Source organism: Ammodytes marinus (genome assembly GCF_949987685.1).
Source record: "Ammodytes marinus genome assembly, chromosome: 1".
NCBI lineage: Eukaryota > Metazoa > Chordata > Actinopteri > Uranoscopiformes > Ammodytidae > Ammodytes > Ammodytes marinus.
Genome location: NC_137230.1, coordinates 17092757 through 17106046, shown reverse-complemented (window position 1 = coordinate 17106046; position 13290 = coordinate 17092757). Strand labels below are relative to the sequence as shown.

Here is a 13290-nt window from a genome sequence, read left to right as displayed (position 1 = left end):
GGTGGAAACGAGGCATTATAGTTACACTTCAACTGAACTCAAAACAACAGCACATAGACAACCTAAAAAGAATGAGGTCAGCCTCCAAGACAAACTCTGGAGCTGTTAGTTTGTGGTGGGAGCACAAATTGGACAGACAACAGGACAGTATAGTAGTCGTAGTAGATGTCACATTTGTACAAGGCGCCAGGTTTTTTGTCCCTGATTTAAGCTGTCCATTGAAAAAAAAGACGTATAAGGTTAAATTTAAATTGTTACTACAAATGCCAAACCACTTTTTTTTTTGCATTCTTGATGCTTTTTTTTATAGTGCAGTGAGACAGAGATGAAATGGGGTAACGAGGGGAATGACATGCAGAGAACCGACAAAGGATCGGATTCCGAACCGGTTCTGCTGCAAGTGAGCCCCGGGGGGGGGGGGGGGGGGGGGGGGGGGACGCTCTAGCCACTACACTACGAGCGCCCCCCATCTATGTGCTCTTCAATAGAGCAGCTTGGAGGTTTAGGAGGTGACGAAGAGAAACAGCTGTGATGATGAGTATGGTCAATCTGACCTGCGGGTCGACCAGCCAGCCGTGATAGAGAGGGATGTCCAGCAGATCGAACACAATGCATTCTGGGGTGTACTCGAAGACTCGCACTCCTGTGAACCTCACGTTCACGTCCAGACCCGTCTGCAGCTTGTGCAGCACTGCCATGGCGTCACTCATGTTCTAGGAAACACAGACAACAACAAGTCAGATGTTGGGTGGGGGAAGAAAAAAAAACGTGATAACACAGCAGATAGGAAGACAATATACGTACACACCGCATAAATCCAGCTGTTCTTGTGTATTGTAAGTTGCTGTCATCTGTTACATTCATCCTGGTTGTCTGCATACAGCCAGTGTAGCAGCAGCTATCAGGGATTGATTTTTCTACCTTAACAAAAATCCATTCAGCTGCTATGTATGTTTGTAAAAAAAATGCCGCCATTCACTCGCACCTTCCTTCAGTTTTGTCAAATATGTATTCTTTATAGGTACTTCACTGTGACTAAGTTGTGTTTCGTTGAGTGTTTTCATATTTAAGGCACTAGTTGGGTTTTGCTCCGCTAGCTGTCAATGAAACCACAACCACAGGAACAAATGGAAGTCTGTCTCTGCCAGGAAAATCATTTGATATTACATTTCTCTTTTAGCTCTCCAGCCCATCATTATGAAACTTGTCTTTCCTCTTTGATGATGGTACAAAATATCAGAACAATTGACAACACTACCTTTGTCTGATTTTGGAAGAAGGAGGGATGGGATGCCTTGCAACACAATGTCTAAATGTAGCCATAGGAAAGGAAACACTAACAGATAGATGAAGACAACATGTGACTACATAGTCAGCTACCTGAACCCGCTAGCCAACCTTTTAGCACGGTCATGTCAGACGGATGAGTCAATTCTGTGGCTATTCTGAAGGGTGTAGCCTGTTCACATGGATTGCATTACACTGTCAGTTGTTCCACAGAAATGGGTTCTCATTAGCCATGCTTTTCTCATGGCTCAAATATTAAATAACCGAATGATTCCACATTGTGACAAAACAATTCAGAGATCACCCTCTAGCTCAGATCTCACAAAAAACCCTCTAGTAGGCCACAATAAGAACAGTCCGTAAAAAACAGCTTCTCCACAGAACACTTACAAATTCAGGTAATACATTTTATTCACTTTCTTTTTTCGGTAAGTTAAAAAAATATTTGAATAGTGAATGAATGAATACTGTGCAGTATGCATTGTATATACGATATATCTCATATGTATGCACCCACACACCTGAGAGCTTAACAGACTAGTTCTTCTGTTCGGAGCTCAGAGCAATATTTCCCATCTGGCCCTAAACTTCTGCTGCCATATAACCCTGAGATCAACAAAGGCTTTGCAGCTGAGCCCAACAACTCTTCTTACGAGTGTGTGGAGTTGTAAGCGATTTCCATTTGGATTTTTTCAACTCTTTCACAATAAAACTCACCATCTTTGGTACTCTTCAACAATAAACTACCAAAGGTAAAATGTACACAAAATCAGAAACAAACAAATAGATATTTTTGCAGCTTACCGCCCTTTAAAAAAGAGATTGATTATATTTCAGTACCATTGTTTATCTAGTTTCAGTGGAATCGTATTTTAATTCTAAGCAAAGTGTAAATAAAACCCTTCAAAATGTGTTATAGTTAAGTGTTTACTATTTTTTTTTATTATTGTTAGCCTATGCGTTTGCCATCATTTGCCATATTGTGATCAACATCGTTAACATATTCTTATTAAACGATAACAATATTAATTTCATTACAGTAGCTCACTTTGACACACTATTGGCCAAGTGGTCAAAGAACCATACCTGGTGTGAAGGTGAATCTTCATTCTCCATGCTATATTAGAATATGTTTGTGTGTAGTGTACACATATTATGAAATGTCAAATAAATCCTAAATATTCTAATTGTTCTGCCTTTCATGTCCAAGGAGGAGCATAACTGTAGCAAATGTCACATAATCGTTCTTTAAACCGAAATGTTCCAGTAGCGATTCTGTAGGTCCCACGAGCAGCAGCTTTGACGCATGGCACGGTGGACCTGAGGGGGGAAAGCCTGCAGCTGACCCACAGCGTGTGGATTAAGGAAGCGTACAGGAGCAGCAGTGATGGCAGGATTAACAGGGCTGTGTAATGGACCACATCTCTGCACTTCAGGGCAGAGGGCTACAACAGCAGATGAGAGCTTGGAGATCGCATGATTATTGCACTCACATTCATTCTTCGTTTGTGTTGGATGCACTTCCAATATATAGCAATAGCTTATGAGGCTTGTTTTGGGTAGGGATATTTTACTTCCACTCCTTTAGAGCACCCTCTTTGCTCCACTACCTCTGTTAACGTTCAACCTGAATGTACCTAAAACAAAAACCCTCAGTAGATGTGATTAACAAACTGAAAGACTAGGGTATGACAGTACCGAGAGGAGGGATTTCACAGAGTTTCAGTTGATTATGTGTGTGTGTGTGAGGCAGCCAAGAGATTACGCTATTTAAACAAATATATATTAAAGAAAGTGGCCTTGCTACTGGATATTGGAGAAGAGGATGCTTTCCCCTTGTCGCATTTGATATTTAAAACCAAAAACCTCTGCCAAACAACCTAATTGCCTTTTCTTTTTGAAAATACATACTTAGGTTGATTGTGTGATCAGATTTTGTTCAATTGCAACATAAATAAAATAGAGAAGATCTCAGATATTTGTAAGTGTTAAGAGTCTGCTGCATTCAAGTCTATCAAACCTATTTAAAAGAAAATATACAAAGCAGATCTATGACGCTAAAAATAACCCCAATATATCATCGCTTGTGGACAAACGTAAGGCATTACATAATGCCATGACCCATCAGTGGGAGCTGTAAATAATGAACACTTAACAAGAATGCAATTTCCCCACAATGTAGGTCCTGGTTTTATGAATCCTGGCACACATCAGCAGCTGTAACCGCTCCACACGTCTGTTGGAATAATCATGAACCTAATCTAATGTTTCTAATGTTTGTCAGCCCCCATTTAGACACATAAGAAGGAAAGGACAGCACCTGAAATACACTGATCAAATGCTTTATATAGATACATTTGGAGCTATTGTAATGTATTGAATAAGCCTTACATGTATCTAACAAACTACTAACCCTGTGAATAGATTCATCGCCGATCTTGTAATTAGATGTCTCCTGCTCCAATAAGATCAGTGTCCAACACCTCAAACTGCACAACTGATAGCAGAGTCAGTCCTGTCACTCCTGATATGAGATTTTATGGTTCTAACTTTAAAAACAAACCAAGTCTTTGTCTCTGACATCATATTTCTTCTCACACAATTAGAGACAGAGTAGATCTCCAATCAGAAAGCCTTAAATTTGATTACCAGGGTGTTTACCAAACGTATGAAAGAAATGCATTCATTTATCATCAAACTGCCTCCGTTTAAAGATGCTTATTGAAACATGTGTTGGGTTTTTGTCTGCTTAACTCAAAAGAGCAAAAGTTAACAAACAACGCCTATTACTGTGAAAGACAACAAATGAAAACTAAAGAGGCTCCTTAAGCATGATAACCCGTTTCCTCCGCTAGTTGAACAGTCATCATGGATGAATTGCCTTGTACGAATGCCAGGCGTGGAGCAGAGTACACTTAGACCAAAGTACAGCAAGCCTACACTCTCACTTCCACAGCTCCTCAGAGTAAATATTTAACAATAACTAAAGAGCAGGCTCCGTGCAACTGCTATTTTAATCCTCACACACTCCTGTGACAGATGATGTTTTTTAAGCTGAAATTATAAATAGAACTACTTCTGCTACGGTCTCCTGCAGCTCTTTTTCAAAGTCAGCACGGCTTCAGTTGTATCTTACAACAAGCCAAAAAGTGATGCAAACGCACCTCTCCCACCTATAGCTAAGAGGACGCCTTTTGTTTGACATGCACACAAACACATTTTTGAATTGTTCGCTCTTAGATCCCAGCTTCCAGCATCACAGGACCCCACTGTAGCCTCCACATACTACTGTGTCAACCACGGCACACGGATGGGAGGACACCCACATGCATAAGCACTCCAAGGCCAGTGTCCAGGATTAGACTTCCATAATAACTATGCAACGCAAACTCTAACCACTCCCTTACGTTCACAGTGCATGCCGAGGCCTCCACTGATTTATTTAAGAGCTTGTATTTCAGCTCAACTTAAATTTAGAAAGAACGGCGCACTCCGCTTCCATGAGGAGACTGCACATTATTTTACTTTTTTACGTCCTCTCTGAATGAGGGACTAGTGGCTTGAAATCATTCACAGATGTACTGGTGCTCTGACACACATACGAGGAGAGGCAGGGCCACTCCCACGCCGTAGGCAGGCAGAGGAGGCAAGGGATCTGGAGCTCCATCCCTACACAGCCTCAGTAATAGCCGGGAGCTGAATCCAGCCATGCGTCTCTAAGCGTTCACACAGCCAAGTGAAACATCACAATCCGACACTCCTGACCCCTGTTGTTCCCTGAGCAAGACATATCTTATGTAACCTATACAGCAATGGGGGGGAAAAAGCTAAGCCGCAGTTTTATGGGGTTTGCACTGAACTTATTTCCATATTACGGAACATGACCTTATCTGCACTACCTCCATGCAAATGTTCAAACGTACTTTAGTGCAAGCATTCATGCCAAAATGAACGTGTGTTTGAGTGCGGATACATAAGAGCAGTGTGCATCTCGTTCTTTTCACTTATTATGCAATTTTTTAGGGACAAAATTGTAATCTGGGTTTCTCCTAGGAACCTGTTTTTATGGTGTACTGTCCAAAAAAACCTTTATATTTCTCACAACAATGCCATTGCTGAAAGCTTATATGCGCACACGTTTTAGAGCCTGTCTCTTTAAGCCCCGCCTTCCCAAAAGCCCATTCTGCTCTGATTGGCCCTGAATCTAACTGCCAGTCAGATTCAGAGTGGTGAGAATGGAATAAATGTGAGAGCTCATGTTAAACTTGCACAATTATGGGAGTGAAACAACAAGAGAAAGTTCATCCCAAAAGACCTGCGCTTCTCCAAGCACCATGAACAGTCAGCAACTTAGTAATGCACACACAGAAGCAAAAACACATATAATGTTTAATGATATTATCCCGCATTGATTGGGCAGGCCTTACCTGCTCATAGTTGAGCCGCTGGGCCTCTGTTATCTCTTTGGGCTTGGTTTCCAGGATGTAGTCCCCTGCGGAGTGACAGAAGGAGAGAGATGTCGACTTGAATTACAGTGAGAGAGCAAAGAAAAAAATTGTCACGATGGTTTCATATTTGTGTAGGAGGTGACAGATGTTCGAAGATGTTTTAAGTAGCCATTGGGAGCAGTCGGGGGGATGGCCAGCTGTTTCCCAAGAAAAGACTTCAGCAAATATGTAGTATGGGATGGGTCGAGTCCCCGTTCACTGTGGTGTCACCTGAGAGCTGTGTGGACTTGGCAGACAGCACAGCCTGACTGCTGTTTGGCTCCCGCTCTGTTCAGCCCTGACGAAACATGCTACTGTCTAATCCTAAAGCACAGCGCAAGCCTTTACAAAATAAATCTGGAGGTAGATAGTTATTTTTCAAGACACACCCCATGTTTATTTTTTCTGGAGCACATTTGTATCTCTCATAGAGTGAATTTTATGTGACTTATAAAACTCTTTGGTTCTGCATGTTCTCCAGAAACAAATCAAAGTATTTCACAGTGATCGGATAGCAAAGGAAGTTATGCCTCTTCTATATACTGTACATATTCTTGTTATTGCCGTTAAAAGTATTAGTGCAGTCTAATCCTTCCTTTTTAAACTCTTGTGTAAGTATTCTTCAAAATGCTCACAGAGAATCATTCATTTATTAGGCTCTGGCAAGAGTATCGTGCTGCGCTGTCAACACATACTTCTCCTGAAAAAATACTCAGAGGAATGCCATCGACGTCTTGTCATCAACGGCTCCGTTAAGCAAAAACAGCTACACATGGAGACAAAAAGGCTTTCATGTGCTTTCTGCTAACTAATGGAGAATACCCACGAGAAGAAAAGTAAAAGGCTTTTTAGATATTGTTTTCTCTTTTTTTTTACTTAGCAATGTATAATTGTAATGACTGACCTAGAAAGGCGGAATGATTTCTTCATGTGCATGCCGCGAGCAATGGCTGTGTGTGTGTTCTTAAATTGGACTATTTAAGTGCTAAAATACAGCCAGTGTCAATCTCTTGATTAACCAATGCTTTATGAACTAAACCAAAATCTCAAACTGAAGCACCGATCAGACTCATATGGACTCTTTGTTGCTGTGTTTTTTTTTACGAGGAGTTTTGCGATTGAACAGACTTACTGCTGCTTGTGGTTATTAAAAAAGAATTCTGCCGACTTGAGTTCTCGGCTATTGTTCGGTGAGAGAGTCAAGATTTCTTTCCAGCGGGAGAGCAGCCAGCTGAGTGGTTTTACTACAGTTTGACCACGATAGGGAAAACCCCTCATTGCTCTGCACTCCATGAACTGTGGACTCGCTCATCTATAGCCCCTTTTACACAGCCAGTGAAAGCCGGGAATATGCCGGCCTTTCGGCCCTCCGCCCTGCTGTTTAAATGCGACAGTTGCGGAACGAGGGAAGAAAGGTGCGAGAGATTGTTCCAGGAATTTTACTACCTCGGGGGGTAGTAAGATTCCCGACACTATCAGTTCCGCCTCTCTGTTTAAATGCTCCAGCTTGTTGTTGCGGAACAGGGGGGCGTTTGACGTTCCATAGCCTATGTTCTAAACATGCGACCATGTTAGCAGTTGAAGGACGTGTGTTTATCATTAATCACGGCGGCCTGATGTCCCGTAAAAATCACCAAATAAAAGGAACGGCATATAATCTATCTGATCATGAGGTCCGTTGCTCAATCCAAACCCCCACGCTTCATTTTGCAGAGTGTATGAGTCTATTTCTGCCCAGGAGAAGTTGTACAATGGGAAAGCTAGGCTAGGCTAAGTAAGGGATAAAGTATAGCGAACGGGTCACTTGCTAGAAATAAAGACCGACAAGCTGAAGCAGGAGCCCGACGCGCAGCGGAGGGCTCTTGTTCAGCTTGACCTAGTAACGGGGGAATAGTCTGCTCGCCCCGCTAGACTGTCTGCTTCAGCTGACTGAAGGCTCCGGCTCAGCTGTTAGCCACAGAGCTACTGTTTTGCTAACACAACTCAAGACGTGAAGAGGTGAAGCGGATTGATTTTGTCAGTTAGGTTAACAGTCCCAGTGATGTTGGACTCAGCGCGTAGCGAGATCAACCGGCACATCGTGGGGACAGTAAAATACGGCCCTCTTACTGCAAGCTCCAGCACTTCTGCTCTCAATTCACCAGCCAGTGTTGTTGTTGTAAAGCAGCTGACCGGCGCGGCGCTAAATGTTTACGTCACACCTGACGCTGTTTACAAGCACCTCTTTCATTCCGGAGCGCTGTGTAAAAGGAGCTACTGATGCGCCAGCAGGCCGGCGTTGCTTGGTTCTGTGTAAATAACACAGAAGCAAGCAAAGCCGGCATTTTGGAGTGATGTTGTTCCGTCAATATGCCGCAATCTCTGTGTAAAAGGGGCTTATGTGTTGCTTCCATAATATCCGTCTCCGTCTGTCCCTATGTGTCTGGATGAGTGACATGCTACACTGCGTCCCACTGAGCAAAGACCATCACCTCCACCCTTGGTGTTTGTGTCCATGTGTCAAGGTGAGTTTTGGAAGCTATCCAGCAAGCCACTGAGCATTAAACAACACTACCTTTGTGTACTGCCATTCAAGGTGAACTCATCCTGCCAAATAGCTTACAAACAGTCACTTGTTTTGGAGAAAAGAATGCACATAGTGTGAGAGACAACAACACTGCGGAATGCCTTCATTATGTAGCTGTGATTTACGGACATGAGCTCACTGTTAGACCCATGGTAACCATTAGAAAACAAACAAGTTCAACCATCACAGTAAATGGGGAATATCACAAATAAAAAGAGTTCCCATATAATGCTGTGAATACTCATGCCAGTGAATACATAAAGGCCCTGAAAAGAGCTAAGAGGAGAAACTAGCGAGGCCAGGCTCTACCTCTGAAGAACCCCTCATGTTATCAGACACTCTATTTTGATGTGGCGGGGTAATTTTAGTTATGAAGCGCAGTAGACGGCCAGAGAGAAGAGATAGCTCGGGTTTCCTTTGCAACAGCAGAAGCTTGGATCATGGGGGATTCCCCCTGTTCTGCTCTCTGTGTTGACCCTGGAATATATTTATACATGTGTGCATCCTTAAGAATGTAACCGCTGATTTGAGAGGATGTGAAACACAAGAATGTTAACAAGCCCGTAGGTTGATACCCAGTACCAGTGGCTTCATGGACAAGTAATATGTTTACAAGTGTGGACTCGCTTGAACTCACCAACACTTATTCAGGTCGGTGTGAGTCTGTAAAAGCAGGCCAACTTATTGTTATTGCAATGAGCTTATACATGCGATATCGGCTGCAGGTTACTAACAGGTTATTTCACTGTTGTTCCCTTTTGATCATTAGCTTGGCGTTGACTTTCTCTGTTGTGTTATTTGTTTAGCAGCTGCAGACGCTCACCGAGATACTCCATCAGTTGCTCAGCGGTGATTATTTCCATCATAGGTGGCATCTTAACCTGCAAAAACACACACGGACACCCACTGTCAATACATGTGTTACTTAATTTATCAGACAAAGCACATTGTCACGGGTTTACCCAAAAACTGGACAAAACTGTTAACTTCTGGAGCCGCTGTGCAACAGTTTGTATAACACCTCATTCCCTCCTGTCCAGTTTGCATTATGTGTACTGACATGCTGAAATAAACGTGTACATAAAGCTTACATTTCTAATTCATATAGGCTACTGTATGAACATGTCTTGACAGAATTGAGGGAGGGAGGGATGGATGGATGGATAGATAATTACATTATTCAACCCCCAAAGGGAAAATGTACTGTTTCAGTAGCAAATAATAGTCTAATAAAACCAAAAATCTAAATTGTATTTAAATATATATAGACCTATATAATAACACTTGGACTAAACGATAGATCTATTGTTAGACCTTGTAAAATATAAGCATTTGTATTAACTTGCTATAAAGTTGCAATTGAACTGTGCTCATCTCATCTCAGAGTATACCTTCCATGCAAGCAGAAGGACATTCATGATTGCCAGTAATGGACAGGGGCCGTTCTCGTTCTGGGTGATGATCGGTGTGTTCTCCTCCCTCCACTTGATCCACTTGATGTGGTATATGGACTGGCCGGCGGCTCGGTCCTTGGTGCACGCAGCAGCAGTCTTTGTCCCATCGGCCTCGTACTCGCTCTGCAGGGCCAGGGCCAGTCCTCTGTCCTCCAGCCCCTCGCTGTTCAGGTCGGAACTCGGACACGAGTTGAGGTTGGAGAAAGACTCTAGTGAATCTATGCTTCGGGACTCTCCACCGGGGCTGGGATCGGGGTCACTCCCACTCGGCAATCCCTCCGATAAAGTGTTATCACCACCCGACTTGACGTTTGCCGTGATTGCACTGACCGGACACAGATGAGTCGGTTTGATAAGTTTGGTCGCTCCACTTTCCCCACAAGCCACAACCCCTGGTTGCACATCTGTGCTCTCCAGAGCTGGAGGTGAAGACGGGCCGTGGGGTTTAGTGTTTACTAACTTTGAGGCACCACCCTCGCTATCTCCTGCAGCCAGCAACGAGTCATGCCCCATCCCGTTACTGATCTGATCCCCGGACCCCGACCACAACCCGCTAGCCTCAAGGTCCTTCCTCCCATCCTGCAGCATGGGGAGGACTTGGATCACCTCTGGCACGTCGGACTTCCCGGCACTGGGAATGACATTAACGGCGCTGGGAGTAGTTACATTTGCGGTCCTGTTATTACAACTAACGTTAACCAAAGTACTGAGAGGAGCCTCACTATTCTTGCATTTCTCGGCTGCTCCTTTCACTCCACCGACAGCAGTAACGTCGCCCATCTCTCCCGCGATCGTGGCACACAAAGTGCTCCCATCGGTGTCCCGATGCAGGTTTGCATTTTTCTCCATTTCGATTTGAAGACTGTCGACAGATTTTTAGCTAAATTGCAGCAGCAGCTTCGGTCCCGAAGACGCCATGACAACTCTGCGAGTGACGTCATCAGAGTGAAATGCGTTCAGGCCGAGGAAGGGGGCAGTGGTGTGTTTGGGTCGGCTCAGATTGTTTGGGTTGTGATGTGTATCAGTCAGATGAAAAGTTTCAAGCTTAAAGTTCATGATTCTTTCATGTTTTATTTCGATGGCTTTTAGTTGTAAAGATGACACACAAGAATCTAGACAACAAAAAAGAAAAATAATGCAAAGAACTATAAACGGATATTAACATAATTGTATGAACAGATGGTATACATAGGCCTATAGATGTGAATATACATATGAACAATTTTATCTATTGACATATTTACATAATAATATGAATGAAATATAGATGAGACTCGTTATACATATGAACAACTGTAAACTGAAACAGATGTGTGACTAATCCATATTCATTTAAACCAACTAGCCTGTAGGCCTACAGTAGCCTATTGCTTATGTCTCATTTAAAAAACTGGAATAGCCAGGTTAATTCTAAACAATTGATTTTAGCTGGTATAAACTGATGATTCACTTCAAAATGAAATATTTCTAATGATCTTGTTTCTAACAAAATGAGATATAGAGACAGTGGTCATTTTATTTACGTCTGATTAATCTTGGCCTATATTTAAATTGTTGGTGTTTTTTTGTCTAGTTTGTAATAGGCTATAAAGAATATAAAACACCGGACAGGGATTTTTGGATGGATACATTTTCTTAATTTTTATAAACAAACGTTTTAAAATATTTACACTGTGGGATGTATAAATAGCCTGTTGAAGTGCTTCTTTTTACGAGGACTCATGAATGCTGCACGAGCGGAATCTGCCGTGGCCGTGGCCGACTTGCGTACGAGTGCTCGCGTATTTGTAAAGCCACAACACTCTCGCGTACTTAGACCACCGTGCTGCTTAGTGCTTTCATGGTGCTTACATTATAAACGAGACTTTGAAATTGCGAGGGACTCATTGGCAGTGAGTTTCAACCACATTCATGGTTTGTAGCCTACACTAAAAAACAAACCTATGGGCGTTTAAATGCTATAGGTACCTATCGTGTGCAAAAGCCCTCCCCAATCATCACTGATTTAAACCAATCTAATTATTTTTAGGTAGCCTATAGCCTAGTGGCAGTTTCATGACTTCTGTTAACCATTCAATTATTAAGAACATATTCCGGGGGCTTGTCGAGATTGACCTTAATATAGCCTACCAAGGACTGTCCTATCCACACGCAGTAACTGTGTAGAGGCACTGGGTGGCAGCACTTATCAACTGAGCAGGAGCATCATCGCTCTTCACTGGCAGAGCAGAAAGCAGGGGTTTACCCTCCTGCAGCAGAAATTGAAGACCCAAACATACCCTTAACGCTTAAAACACAATTTTATTTAATTTTTCTACATTGAAGGTCTAATTTAGGCTTTATTGACATATGCCTATCCATATAGCTATCTATCTGTGTGTGTGTTTGTGTGTGTGTGTGTCTCTCTCTCTTTCTGTCTCTCTCTGTCTCTCTATAGGCTATATAGATATAGCCTAGTGCAGGGGTGTCCAAACTTTTTTCACTGAGGGCCACATACAGAAAAATCTACAAAGGGCAGGGCCACTTCGCAAAAATAACACATTTATCAGGACATGTAGCTGCTCTGATGTTTAGTTTCATAGTGTCTTTGTAAATTGTAATCCTTCTTCACGGCAACACTTTCCTTGTACAATTAAACAGACACATTTCCCCTCTTGTTTATATGCCAATGATACACCCAGTGTTTTTTGCCTTTGCGTCCAATGTCCAGCAGGGTGAAAATAGTATCCAGCCGAGGTCCCGACCCTCCTAGAGGGGTCCGGGGGTATGCCCCCCTGTGAGATTTTTTTAAGTTTTTAAAGTGAAATGCATGAATCTGGTGCACTTTGAGAGGGAAATTAAGAGGCTAAATCTGAAGAATTTTGTATGAAAAAAATGGAGACACTGTGTCAGATGAATTAGAAGCTATTGGAGAAGGACACATAGATTTTCCATAATAATATTAATTTAAAATAAAATATTATGCAGGGTCCTCTGGGATGGGCTTGTTGCTCTTTTTCTTTTATGGGACATATTTCTCTGTAATATAAGGAGTGAATTTAAATTATTTAAAAATTAAAAGCGCCATATTAAATTATATTTTTAAAATGTGCCACGGGCCAATCAATCAGTGTTTGACACCCCTGCACTAGTGGGTTAACTAAGAAATGCAAAAAAAGGGCCATATTACATTATATTTTTTAAATCGGCCGCGGGCCAATAAAAAGCGGGCCGCAGTTGTCCCACGGGCCGTACTTTGGACACCCCTGGCGTAGTGGATAGGCTATATCACACGTTTTAAAAAAAAGTGGTTGAACCCGGAAGTCATGATTTGCGGAAGAAAACTTGCTTACAGCTAGGCCTAATTGTTGAAAACAGGACTCAACAGTTCTGAACAGCACAGCTGGGTGCGTGTTTCAGGCTGGTGGTCGAGGCCTTTTTTTTAGTTGCCCTTACTGAATGGTGGTTTCCTGGTGATTTGTACCTGTTTTTATTTATTTAGTTTTTACGGTCTCTC

At 42.5% G+C, this 13290-nt stretch overlaps 1 protein-coding gene across 1 annotated transcript in view; it reads right to left on the bottom strand.

Moving 5' to 3' along the window:
• mindy2 (MINDY lysine 48 deubiquitinase 2) overlaps positions 1–10666 on the bottom strand; it is a 20537-nt gene extending 9871 nt beyond the window's left edge. The window contains exons 1-4 of the mRNA XM_080050164.1: positions 9732–10666; positions 9164–9221; positions 5715–5779; positions 515–713 (exon numbers count right to left, since the gene is read on the bottom strand). Of these exons, the coding sequence (XP_079906290.1) occupies positions 515–713; positions 5715–5779; positions 9164–9221; positions 9732–10643 (1234 nt within the window). The 5' untranslated portion in view covers positions 10644–10666. The remainder of the gene's footprint in view (positions 1–514; positions 714–5714; positions 5780–9163; positions 9222–9731) is intronic.
• Between the last annotated feature and the right edge of the window lie 2624 nt (positions 10667–13290).